General features: G+C 37.1%; 1 protein-coding gene across 11 annotated transcripts in view; it reads left to right on the top strand.

Annotated features, from left to right (window-relative positions):
* LOC311426536 (zinc finger protein 532) overlaps positions 1-14,280 on the top strand; it is a 47,091-nt gene that overhangs the window by 24,821 nt on the left and 7,990 nt on the right. For 10 of the 11 annotated variants that reach the window (XM_084502952.1, XM_084502959.1, XM_084502962.1 and 7 more), the window contains 3 exons: positions 2,842-3,018; positions 9,499-9,661; positions 13,333-13,611. In XM_084502952.1, the coding sequence (XP_084359078.1) occupies positions 2,842-3,018; positions 9,499-9,661; positions 13,333-13,611 (619 nt within the window). The remainder of the gene's footprint in view (positions 1-2,841; positions 3,019-9,498; positions 9,662-13,332; positions 13,612-14,280) is intronic. The other variant, XM_084502955.1, reaches the window with a different exon arrangement.

Genomic DNA, 14,280 nt, shown 5'->3' with positions numbered 1-14,280 from the left:
TATGTTATTAAATCAGAATATTAGCTAATCTCATTCAACCATAAAATGTCAGATTCAGGACTTCACAGTTTCTAAGGTCTAGAAAATTCAGATGTATTTTCTTAATTTCAGGTTCATAACAGACTTCTTGAGTTTTTTCAGGACATTGAATTTTAGGCTGTTCTTTCTGGTAGAACAGTCATTTTCAGTAGTTATTATCAAGAGAATTTATTATCAAGATGTGGATGGGCATACTGCACCGGTCTGGTAGCATAATAAAAACAACTTTTTAAAGTCCTTTTTGCTCTATTTGCTGTGGGAAGTCAAGATTTGTCTCTTTATACTGCTTGAAAATTATCTTCCTCATTCAAACAGCCTGCTCTTCTGGTTGTTCATTGTTACTCTTCAGTTTTCCTTTTATTCTTTCGTTTCCCTGTAATGGCAACTCACTGAGAAAATGGGGATCAGAGGCATTTCATGAAAATGTTAACTTTTGAAAGGCTTGAAAATTGTTTTATTGTCAGAATTTTACTGACTCTGAGTGGCAGGCAGCACAGCGAGAGATCGGAAGAGCAACCTGTACAGCTGCTCTTTGCTCAGCAGTCCTCAAGCATTTCCATTTCATCCTATCTGACTGGGGAAGGGTGATTTAAAGTCCTGCCTACTAGAAAGCTTCTTCCCCTTCATGGTACCACAGTTCATTTACTAGGATGGCTGTGACGTCCTTCCACAAAGGGAAGAAAGCATTTTTCCTCCATCAAGGCAGCTGCTGTGGCAATCAGTTTTCAGACTGAACCTATGGCCTGACACAACTCTCAAATCTTCATGTTTCTTTGGATTCTTTTCTTTTATCCTTTCCTCCCTATCCTTAGGTCTTTCTTGTCCTAAGTTTCTTACATCTGCTTCCTCCACTCTACTGCCCTTCCCAGTAGTCTGTACCTCTTTGTATCATCTTCAGGGACTCTTGGCCTGCACCAGTAACACCAGAAGATTCATAAATCCTTCACAGTGAATCATGATAATGTTCCTAAGCTTTCTGAGATTTATCATAAACATCTCATGTCACACTAAGTCAGAATTTATTTGGTGAGAAGAAACCAAAAGTACTTAGGCAAGGAAAAGCAGCATCTGGGAAAGTTTAACTCCTCAGCATCTCTTTATCACCACGACACATGTGCTGGTGAAATGCATGGTATGTCTTGCCTCCCCAATGGACCTTGTAAGGCCAGTTTGGTTTCAGTGGTTTAGGCTAACTTCTGAACTAAATAAGCTAAAAGTGTCAACCTGAAGTTTGATTGCATCCTAGTGTGTTGAGAACATGAAAGGTGATGCTACAGTCGAAGAAAGGAAGGCTTGGGCCTTAGGAGTTGTTTTAATATGCAACAGTGGATGCTGAGGATCATTTATGATTTTGCATCACTAGAGAATAAATTCCAGGCAGAATGGGATGGAGGGGGAGAGGGGGGATGCGCCCCAGCTCTATTGAGGTGACGCCATAGGAGTAGAGCTATTGAGGATTCACTGCAATGAGAGGGTCACACTTTCTACTGCTATGAAGAAATGTTCATCTCTATATAAACAGAGAACAGCTTAACAGAACCCAAAAAGGTGAGGACCATTTACTTTAGAAAATGTACCGGCAAGTGGAGACTAGATAGCTATGGACTTATTAGGATTTACTAGTTATTTACTTATTTACTAGTATTAGGGATGTAAATTAAGTGCTTAAGAAAGAAAGGGTGACATTTCATAAAATTCCATGAAGATGCATTTTAAAAGGAAAGCAGGATTGTTAAGTGTAATTTATAACTATCTAATGCTTTATTGGTATCATTAAGACGTTAAAACAGTATCCAAAAATCGAAATCCAATATCCATTTGATGTTTATACAAAAATGATCATGCTAATGTGATAGATGCCAGAATTATTATTTCAGAAGCAGGGGCCTTCCAAGTTGAAACTAAAACTCTTACTGCAAAACACGGATCACTAAGAAATCTGTTGATTTGACAGGTTATGTTTTAATTGCTTATTGCAGTATATTCGCAGACTTCCTGGGTATATATACTAAGACTGGACTGGAGGTGCATGGCACTATAAAAGAGGCCATTGTGGGTAGAAATTCTCATGTGCTAATTTTAATTCAATTTTTTAATCATTTTGTTTTAGAATAGATGCGGAAAGGTCACAAATTTTCGACATTGCAGAAGTACGTTTTTGAAAAATATTTTCAGAATTCCAATCTGATATATTGACGTGATTGTAGAGATTCAGTTTAGTTGTTCTGAATTTAAATTTACTTTTTGTTTGTTTGTTTTAATCCAAGCATTGATTTGATTACTAGCACAGAAAATCATTACCATTATGTTTTCATTAAGTCTAAACAAGGGAAGTGGTGAAAATGTTTTGCTTACTGGTTTTTCATTTTGGTGGTAGCTCCTAAATTACTGTGGTGTACCTTACATAATCCACTGCATGTGAAAAAAAAATGCATTTTATAAAAGCTCTTTACAAATTTGCAGAGGATTGAAGCGTTCTTTTTATAATCAATAGAATATTTGTCTGACTCTTCTGTCTATTCTGTTGTAATATCATAAAACATGCTCTGACTTCATCTCTCTTAGATTTTACAAGTTAAAATTGGGAAAATCCTTTTTTTTCTCCTTTTTGATATGCAAATCTCTGCTTATAGTGATTCTTATTCTGTTGTTTGTACTTTTAAATTGACAGTGTAATGTAGTTTTAACTGGTTATATGCATATGCTTAACTCTTCCACTTGCTTGAAAATCAGTGTTGATTCCATTTCTTTCAATACTGCTTTATGCTAGGCTGAACTGACTCTTTTCCACTCTTTTTGCAGCTGCGTGCATTGCAATGTTGTATACTCTGATGTGGCGGCACTCAAGTCTCATATTCAAGGTTCTCATTGTGAAGTCTTTTACAAATGTCCTATCTGTCCCATGGCATTTAAATCTGCTCCCAGCACACATTCCCATGCCTATACACAACACCCGGGTATCAAGATAGGCGAACCAAAGTAAGCAAAATTACTGTTTTTACTGTACTTGCTTGCATTCTAATAACCTTTGAAATTGCATTCTGTCCTGTACTTACAATCTTAAGTCAAGTACTGAACAATCAACAGTTTGTCATCCATTTGGTAATACGTGTCATTCTTCTAATATTTTCAGGAGGTTTTAGCTAGGAATTTATTAGGCAAAGGTTAAATTTCCATGAACATAGCCATAGCAGTTCTTTAAACACAGCACTCCAATAAAGTGATGCAGTAATTATAAAAACAATTCAGCCTGCTAGTGTGCTGCTTCTTGATTTCTAATCCACTTACCTCACATGCATTTTTACTGTGAATTAAATGTAATGTGATTCCAAAAACAGCTGCTAAGACTCGCCAGTGCTTTTATAGTGATTTTCTTAATGTCTGGTTGAAAAGGCAGAAAAAAGTGATTTTATTTTTTTCTGTTATGTGTTTACAAATAGTTGTCTAGGTGAATTTGGGAAATTGGTTCTTCTGGTGCCATCAGCCCTCAAGGGTTGGGGTGCACACTTGTGGCTGGGGCGTTAGATGCAGCTGCAGTTGTCTCTGGGCAGACCTTAGGCGGCTCTCATGGGCTGCAGCCTCCTGCGGTGCCACAGAGGTGGTTCTGATCAGGCAGCTGCTCCCTTGTCAGGCTGCTATCTGCTAGATGTGTCCTCGTGAAAGCTGTAAGTTTGGGAATGGTGAGCTAGGTTTTAGCTTCACTAAAACTGTCATGTCTAAAGGACAACAATCCCCATCTGATAAGTGAGAGGTGCCAGCCTTTAAACCTTTTCCAGCCTTGCCCTGAAATTCAAAATATATATATATACAGAGCTATTTTTATATAAGACTTTTTCTGATACAAAATCTTTTCTGGATTAAGGCAGAAGTGTTTCCATTCTTCACCTAGGTTGGTTGTATATAAACACAGTAAGTGGTTTACTGAAGGCAGTAAGAAGGAGCATAATTCAGGGTCTTCATTGTGAAAATGTTGAATATTCAAGGCAGGGGGAGCTGCAGGTGTCGACACATATGAAAATCAGACTTCAAACTGCATAGGCCTTAAGCCCAATGCCTTCTAATCACAGGCCTTTTTCTTCTCTCTTCTTCCTCTGCTGGTATGAATGCAGAACAGAGTAGATACTCAAATGTTTAACTCTGTTTTGTTCCGTTGAACTGCTTGGACCACGCAAGTACATTTTAACAAATTTCAGAGTCGAAAAAATATAGAGCAGATGAAAGAAATAAGGTATCCTGTATTGTAATAACCAGATTTCACAAGAATCTGGCATAACACTTTTATTTCTAGCCTATTAAAAGGAGATCTGTTTGTTGGTTTTGTTGTTGTTTTTTTTTTTCTTTAGCAAAATAGCAACAGACTTACTGTGTCTGATACTAAATTCAGACATTTCCACCAGTGATAAATTATACCTTGTTTTAATTCAGGATAATATCTGAGTGACAGACTTTGACATACCAGCATTTAATCTAAAACTTGTTTAAGGTTCCCATAATTTCCATTACAGAAAACTGAAAGATTAAGATCACCAATTGTGTAAGATACTCCACATATGAAAAGTAGAGAAGATTTACTGAGTTGTGCTTGGATCTGTTGAATTCCTCATAAATTTGGTGAATTAAGTATTTTGCATTAGTTTCCTTTCCATATAAGAAGGTGTGTTTTCTTTAAATTTGGCCATTTAAATCAAGATGCTGTCTCACATGCTTGCGGAATGACTAGTAAGGTTTTCCCAGTCTTTGCAATGTTTGGAGTTACTTGTTTCTGTTTCACAAGCACCTGTAGGTAGTACAGTGTCAGCACCAGGGCACAAGATGCTCATTGATTACTGTCTGACCATTTAATGAGGTCTATTTCAGGCTATCAGGACCTGTGGTTTTCCTCAGAATTAACTTAATGTATTTATGCTGTTCAGCAGCAATGTAAAATGGAAAGTATTTTCTTGTTTGGATTAATTGTTTGCTGAGGATATTTCTCACATATCTTAGTCAAGTGACATCAAGTTTTCATAGCTCAAAGTCTTTTTTATCTACTGTAGTGTGCCATATTGTACTAGAAGAAATTTTATTCTTGCTTGATGAATATGCCAGTGCCACTGCTGGTTTACCTGTCTTGTGTTACCTGCTATCTGTGCTGCACAAGGCCTGCATACATTCTGAAAGCTTGACAATTTGTTGTAAAGAAGGAAGATAATAAATACAGTATTATAATACTAGAGATATTACCATGAAAGTTCAATTGTTTATTGTTACGAAGTAAGCGTTTTAAAATAAATGAAAAGCAGTGTACAGTACCCTTTTGTGTTTTAAAACAAGAAGCTTTCAGGCTTTTATGTAGTGTTTGAAGGTCATTTAACCCAGATTTTTAAATGGGAGTTTCAAACCTTATGCTGATAGGCAAATGTTTTTGAACTCCTGTCTGACCACAGAGCCTGGTTTCTAGAGGCCCTGGTCACGGCGGTGCTGCGGGAAATCAGGCTGTGTGTGTGAACAAATCAGGGGAGCTGGGAAGGATTTATTAGTTCTCCCTCGTAAATGGGCCGAGACCAGCTCAGGCTCTGTTTACTTGTTCACACAATTTTTGTTTACAGGAATTAGGCTTAGCGGGTAAATGGCTGTGTGCCTCTGGCATTTACTGGAATTGTATGATTTATAATTATATTAAAAATGGTTGTTTCAGAACAGATATAGTAAACTATTTGCTGCATGAAAAATAAAGTCTATATGCAGTGATTCTCTTACAGTTGAAATTAGATTATCTTAATATAGGGAAATGGATGGCTTTCAACTTTGTCAGCTCTCTCCTGTAACATATCTAGGATGTTTTGATGTGAAACCTAAGCTTATATGTGATTTAGTTTTTTCAGTAAATATTGGAAGTCCATAGAAACAGCATTAAGGTATTTTTCATGGCTGATCTCTTTTTGGATATTGGAGAAATTCTTGTTTATGAAGCCAGATTATGAATATATACTGTACTCTCAGAACAAAATATATTATCCCACAAGTAGTGTTTTTTTTTGCGGAAAAAAAGTGCAGGAAGGAGAAATACCATGCTCTGCAAAATTTTTCAAAATGCTAGACATCTTTAACGCAATATGAAAGTATTTTTCTGTGATATACATGTGTTCATTCAAAGATAATATATGAATATTTATTACCCAGATTTTTGAAAAATGAAGAAGTGTACGTATCATGCCTATTTTGGTGTGTACTGTGGAGCAGGAGTAGTTGTGCAGTGGCAGTACAACTGGCTGCCCTTCTCAAGGATCTTGTTGAACTTAAGCTGTTGTAAATTATGTCCTGAAGAAGCATAACAGCCTTTAAACTTTGGGCAGGGCTTTAAGCTGATGTATGTTAAATACCAATTACCTCAAATTTAAAGCAAATCAGCACACTCAGTTGCATGTGTTTAGGATTGAAAGTCATGCTTTCAAATGTGAGTCAAAGTAAAACTTGGTGGAGGATATAGTCACAACACGTACTGTTAGGTATCTTGGTATGAATTTGAATTAAGACAGAGGCCTGAGTTTTAAAGTTCAATCTATACCAGATAGTTCCTGTGCTTTTGTGAAAACAGAGTAATGTCATTTAGCTTTCATAGAAAATGTAAGTATTCAGCTCCTGGTGTTTTTAGAGAGAGATTTTTTTTTATATACGATGAATTCACAAATAAGTGATTTTTTTTGTAGCAGATTCACTTTCTGGTGCCAGTAGCACCTGTAAGTGTTAGTGAGTGGTGCATTACTCAAGGTGCACTTTAAGGTCTTTAAGGGACTGGGAAGAGCATTGGCAGCAAATCAAGGGAAGTGATCCTTCTCTTATCTCTTCAGTGCTGATGAGACACATCTGGAGTACTGGGTCCAGATCTGGCCTCCCTGGTAGAAGGGAGACGTGGACATAGTGGAGTGAGTTCAGCACAGCACGACTAAGGTGATGCAGGGCCTGGTGCATCTCACATGTGAGGAGAAGGTGAGAGAGCTGGGACTGTTCAGCCTGGAGAAGAGAAGGCTCAGGGAGACCTTATCAATGTGTATCAATGCCCACCTGATGGGAAGGAATGAAGAGGAAGATGAACACCTTTTATCAGCACCCACTCACAGGACAAGAGGCAATGGGCAGAAATTAAACCACTAGAAATTCCATCTGAACACAATAAATTACAGGTTAGTGAGGTTGGAAGTCAAACACTTGCACAGATTGCCCAGAGAGGCTGTGGAGTCTCCACCTGTGGAGATGGTCAAAACCTCACTGGACATGGTCCTAGGCAGCTGCTCTGGCTGACCCTGCTTGAGGCAGGGCTGGACCAAATGACCTCAAGAACTCCCTTCCAACCTCAGTCATTCTGTAGTCTTGTGTTACTTTAGGTACATTATGAATCTGAGGCATACAATAGGTCATAGTTTATTTGATTGAATTACATAATCCTGCAATAACAAATTTATGTTCTACAGACTTGAAATTGTTCCAACTCGGATGACTGTCTAGTTCCACAACAGATGATAAAGCAGGTTTTCCAACTTTTCTTTTGCCTCGTTTTATTTCCAAGATATTGTTCGAATAAAGATGTCATGAAATACACAGGCAATAATTTTTAATTCTGCCAGTCCTTATTTACATCTCATTAATCCAGAACACTGTAATTTTACTCATCTTTCATTAGCACTTAGCAGTGGCATTGAGTACTCAGTAAGAGGCACCAAAATTCTGGAATTGTGGTTGTTATCAGTGGTCCATGAGCAAGGAACCAGGAGGGTGACAATCTCCCTCCCAGGGGCAAGGCTTTGATACAGTCTCGTGCCTCGGGTTGTTTGCCTTGTTAGTTAGTGATCAGGTTTTGACATTTCATTACTTTTGGACAAAGTTGTTGAGGAAGATGTAAAACAGTATTATAGAAGACAGGACTTAAAGGATGGAATAAAAGTATTTGGTACCCCAGAACCAGGAAATATCATCAGGCAGTTAGTATCTGCTCTCAGCTTGTGGTCTGAGATATTATCTACAGAATTGTAGCAAGTACTTCTCTGAGGAAATTACATTTTTTCTTGGGTGTAGCGAAGGCAGCTGGCAGTAAAATTTTTGCTTCAGATTATCTTGAACTGTTCCGATGAGAAAAGACCAAGATGTTGGTTTAGCGTGCTGAGATACTCAGCAGCTGTGTGCTGAGGGAGATGATCTATTGCATAGTAAATCTTTACGCTCTTGCTTTTCTGTTTCCCTTAAACAGTGCATCCCATAGCGAGTGGGTGTCTGTAATAGTGCCCTGTGCCTGGGCAGATTCACGTTCTCTCCATTTCAGTCTGCATTCACTTCAGTTTGTCTGCCAGGGTGGTAATCTGCTGATTTATTTCCCCAGGAGTTGTCTCTTATAATCTCAGTTTAAACTGTTAGTAAGATAAGTGAGGTTTTATTGATGTGAGATATATGAGGTGAAACTGCATTTTAGAAACCTTTTTTTTTTCCTTACCAATTAATATCAAGAAACATTTTCTATTCCTGGCAAGCTCTTTAACACCTTCCTTACAGGAACTTACGTGGGCAATGAGAAAACTTAGCATGCTAACAAGCAGGGGTTTTGTTTGTTTGATTGTTTTTTAATGGAAATCCATTTTTTAGGACAGAGATCAACCTCTAAGTGATGGGATTAGGAAGACTGCTTTCACAGAGGAAGTGCCTGTCTTGGTACTCAGCACTTGTGCTTGAGTTTCCTTTATCTTATCTGAAGTTTCTCTGAAGTACCACTACAGATGGATAATGGATTTGATTTATCTCTCATCTGATGATCTATGGCAAATTTCTGTATTCCTTTTCTTTCACATGTCATTTCCTTTCATTCATTTTCCAAGTTAAAAAATGCATATGCTTTGAGAGAGGAAGTTGCGGTTTTGGTGGTATCTCTACATTGCTGTGATAGACAGATTCTTAAAGGCCTGTAATTGCAAAACAGGGAAATATCACCCTGTGAAGTCTCAGTTTCAGGACATTAACAGAGTCTAGATTTGTCATTCAAGAGGTTGAAAGCCATATACATTGACAAAAAATAAGTGCATCCTGAAGTGTAGTACTGATTATGATCAAATCAGTAACTCCCTTAAAATACATTGCCTTTGCAACCTGAAACAGGTGTATTCTTTGTCCTTCAGTTACAACATGGGTTCAGGAGCTGAAGACCTGTTACTTCAGAGTACTGTAAGCAGATGTTGGTGTTATATATGTAACTGGCATATGCTATTGTTTTCTGGCTTAGTCATTTTTTTCTATTTTTCTGCTTTTTCTACTGCTCCTTTATTTTGATTTTGGAAGATGTTCTGAATTAGTTTCATTTTACCTTTTTTCAGGCAGTGCAAAATAATTGCTTAAACGTGTCAGATCTTGTATCTGCTGAGAAAAAAGTTAACATCATGATTCTTGCTGATAGATCATAAACATGACTGACACTGTTTATTGTACTTCTGTTTTTAGAATAATATATAAATGCTCTATGTGTGACACTGTGTTTACTCTACAACCTTTGCTCTATCGCCACTTTGATCAGCATATTGAAAACCAGAAGGTGTCTGTTTTCAAGTGTCCAGACTGCTCTCTTCTGTATGCACAGAAACAGCTTATGATGGATCATATCAAGGTGTGTAGGCATCTCTTGTTTTATTCTTAGATACTATTTATCATGCGATATGTGTTTTGAGAAAATGCTGTAAAAAAGGCTCAAAATAACAAGAAAGCTGCTGGAAGAAAGAGATGTTAATAATTCCAAAAGATTAAATTGTGAATATTGTTTTCAGATGTTAGTCTTATATTTCATATGGTTTTCAGCATCTGTGATGTAACCACTTACTATTTCTACGTGATTGTTTATTTTGATATGCTAGGAATATCTTAGTACATTGCATTCAATATGTTATTTTATGAAAATTAAATGAGGAGATAATAATGTATAATAATAATATTAGAGTACATTGATCCAATCCTAATAACTGTTGAGCCTTATTTACAGTATTTAAAGTATTATTCCCGTTGTTAGTAGTTGAGAATGCTGAGCACGTCACAAAATGGAACCTTTAATATTCAGAACTAACTGGGGGGAACCCGTACGTTTCTCAAATGTAGAAATTTTGTGTGTGGTGTCTGTGTGTGTGTGTGTGTGCACATGAACACATGCACACTTCAAAAAAAAGAACCTGAAGTGGATTTTTCATCAATATCCTTATAACTGCTTGAAGAATTTGACTAGAAAAGACTTATTGCCATCCTTGCAAATCATGTTATTAAGAATCAGCAGTCCCCTGGCTCTAACTTGCTAGCTATACACTTTAAGTACTCCGTTACCTTGTTTTAAATACACCAAGTCTGTTAGCAGTGCTGAAATTTCTTATACATTATTATCATTATCTGGTGCCTGGCAACTGTTGAAGTGATTTAAATAGTAAAATTTATATACAGAGTAGTGAAAAATCAGTTATCTTTCTTGCCTGCTAAAACTATCATTTTGCATTTTAGCCTCAACTATGGTACTTATAACCTTAGAAATCACTGAAGTTGCATTGAAAACAAGATCAGAATTCTTGCAAAAACAGCTGGTTTTAAAGCCAGTTTTAAACATGAGTTGGAGATAGGGAAATGTCCCAAGATGTTCAGAAATGCAAGGACAATGTATTTTCTTTGTTTCTGAACTAGTTTATAAATATAAACAGTAAGAATCATTTTAGACTTATGTCAGATACCTTAAATGGTCCTCTAATGCAGCAATGCAAAGTCATATTTCCTAATTCCTTCAATCTACATGTATCGCTTCTTTTCTAACTAGTTAGGCAAATTCCATACATTGGAGTGTATGTCTTAATTACATAATTAGTTTTTCTTGAATCAGGTATTTTTGTGGAAGTGATGTTACATACGTATTTCTTTAAGATCTGAAAACCACTTTGGGACATGATGTTACTGTAGTTAGAGATAGGAGCTATTCTTATATGTTAGGGTTGCTCAGCATCTCTCATAAAGTTACACTTAGTTACCTATGTTTTGGATACTTTTTTACATTTTGGCTGTAGTTTTCCATGCCAGTATTTGTACTTTTGTCCAGTATATTCTTAGCATGTTACACTACAAATGATGCAGACAATTCTGAGAACAAAACTAGTGAATTAGAACACAGGCTTTCAGTAACAGCATTACAGCTTTTGTTCAGAATTGCTAGTGCTTTTACATTTAGGATGTGTGTATGGTATTAGGAACAACAGCAGAAAAGTGTAAATTGGACTTGACTCTAGGGGGAAAGAAAAAGACAGTAACAGGGTATAGATAAAAGCAGAAAAGGACACAGGGAGAGGAAGAGTGCTCAACAAGGGCAGAGCTCATCCCAGCTGCAACAAACATAATTGTTTGATATGGCTAGACATAAAGCAGCAAGGCAGAGAAGACTTGGATGAAAATAGAACAGAAAGGGTTAGAAAGAGGCTCAGAAGGAGGTTATTTAAAGCTACAAAAATAACCTAGAGTAATTCCTGCAGATGGGAAGGTATCTTGTTGGCAAAATGTATGTCTTATTTTCCTCTAATGGCTTGCTACAAAAAAAAAAAAAAAAAAAAAAAGGAACAGCCAGTGATAACAGATAGTGAAGGTCTGGACTGGAGGCATAACACTTAAGTCTAGTGGTGGTATATACTGTCACTGTGACTTCAGGTTACGCTTTAATGCTTTGGGATTATTTTTAAGAAACTAAATTTCAGATACTACATTTAAAAGACATAAAGAAAGTTGAGCACTAATGCCTTACATGCTGATAAGTTAAGATGGGATGGAATCTCCAGATCGATCTCCAGTTGCCTGAAACTAGAGGACCCTCCTTCCCCGCACTCAATGCTTGTACTTCATCTCCTAGTGCAGTGGGATACCCCAGAAAACTTCTTCCTTTACTACACAATTTTAATTTATTCTTAGAAGCTGTCAGTCAATCCTGTGCACTTTGCTTTTTAATAATGTCTTAGCTTTTAAACGTACTGGCTTTCTTTTCCAGTCGACTATTCAAATAGAACGTGTTCTACAGATCAGGTTGATATTTGCAGTACAACATGCAGGTAGTCCCAAAAGCCACACGATTCACAAAGAACTTGGTACTATAGTGTTACACTGGAGAAGCAGATTGGTATACTTACATTGTCCAAATCAAGAATATATTAGATGCTTTTTGTTTCTGAAGTTACCTGCATGTTTAGGGTGGCCAGACACATTGTCCACAATAGCTATAATGCAGATCAATATATGAGATGATTAGAATGCTGTCAATGTAAAGGGCAAGTCTTTTGGATATGAAAGAGACCTTGACAGTGGATCCATGTTCAACAATACGTTAAGCCTGGTTTGCACTCATCTTTGTTGGCCCAGAACCCTGCTAATTCATTCCTGTTGAGTCCATGGTCATATATGAAACAGACACACAGCTGAGGTCCAGGTCTTCCTGAAACAGTCATCTTCTCTGTGGGCTGAGGTATCACGCCACCATGCGACACTGGCTCCATAAACAGGGGAGCTGCAGAAGTTTTCCCATCATACTAATCAATTACCTAATCTTAAAGGCTAGAAATACATCAGTGAGGAAGGATCACTACCTAAGAGCTGCAGGGTGCTGAGCAGCTTGTAAGGCACTTAGCTGTTCCCGCCAGTCCTGCACACCTTTGATTCCAAGAACCGATAGCAGTGTGTAGCCCTAAGCAGTTATAACCTGAGCATGCAGTAAGACGGGGCTTAGCACAGGCTTAACATAAAACACTAATATATCCTAAAAAACATAATTGCCTGATCTTTCCAGAGTTACCTTTTCTTGTCTTATTTACCGATGCTCCAAGTCAAAACTTGTCAGTAAAAACCCTGCCTTCTTGGAAATCTCTCTTTAGACACACAGTTTGAAATGAGGATGTTCAATAAACTACATTAGGTAAGTAAAGCAAGAAACTGAACTTAACCTAATGTACTTCTTGAGCCCTTTTTTTCTCTTTATTCAACAGCAATTTATACTTAACCTACATAGTCTCATTTTTTGTGAAAATATCCAGCCACTGAATGAAAATTACTACTTTAGCTATGGCTGGTGTCAGTGTTGTTGGCTAGTTTCTGCCTGTGCTAGACATTGTCTATATTTAATCATTGTTTCTTTAAGTTAAAAATGTGATCTGATGAAGTATGACAAAGAAGTAAATGGAGACTCATGTTTCAGTAGGTCTTCTGCATTTTGTCAGTACAATTGTACACAACTGTGTTAGTTGTTTGCTTATATATATATATATTTTTATTTTATTGTAGTCAATGCATGGAACTTTGAAAAGTGTGGAAGGGCCACCAAACCTGGGGATAAATTTGCCTCTCAGTACGAAACCTACAAATCAGAACTCAACCAGTCACAACAAAGAGGACACAAAATCTGTCAACGGAACAGAAAAGTTAGAGAAGAAATCTCCTTCTCCTATGAAGAAGGGAGAGCCTAAAAAAGTCACTAGTCGTGGCTGGACATGTTGGGAATGTGATAGGTTCTTCACTCAGAGGGATGTTTACATTTCCCACATGAGGAAAGAACATGGAAAGGTAAATGAATAATACCTAATTACAAAAAGTGAGTTAAACCTGAAATATTGTCTTCTTTTTTTTTTTTTCAAATTGTTGTGGTTTTGTAATTAATTCCTTTAAGTTCCATCATTATTTTCCTCTGTTCTTACATGTATGTCATCTTTCTCTCTTTTGCTTCTTGGTTTTTGTCATTTTCTACATAGTTCTTTTGAGAAAATCTACACATGCTTAGTTAATTGTAGGCTTGTTCATCCAGTACCAACATTTCTTGAAGATGGAAAGAATGAAAGATGTTCCACTATTTCATCCAAGTCTTCTAATCTGATCCAGATTATTTTTTCCTTTGTGATTTCACAGTTCCTTCTGTCTTGAAAATTCATTAGCTGTTAAACTTAGGGAATGGAATCTCAATTTGCTGGTCCAATGAGCACCAAACAGCATTTCATTTTAAAGCTAGACTCACTCTAACATCAAATCATTGCTCTAATCTTACACTTGCGGGCTCAGGCAACAAGTCAGCAGAGTTGAGCAAGGTGGCATTTTTTATTTAAGGCAGCTAGATGTGAGACAGCTTACTTAAAACTGACTGAAAGTGAAATATGGAAACGCTGTAGTCTCAAGTCAGCAGAAAGACAGGCTGATGTCCTTGATGCATTCTATAACGTTTCCACTTAAATTAAAAGGACT

The sequence above is a fragment of the Aythya ferina genome (assembly GCF_964211825.1).
Source record: "Aythya ferina genome assembly, chromosome: W".
NCBI classification, from domain to species: Eukaryota; Metazoa; Chordata; class Aves; order Anseriformes; family Anatidae; genus Aythya; species Aythya ferina.
Note: the sequence above shows the minus strand (reverse complement) of the source record. Positions and strands in the feature narration are given on the sequence as shown.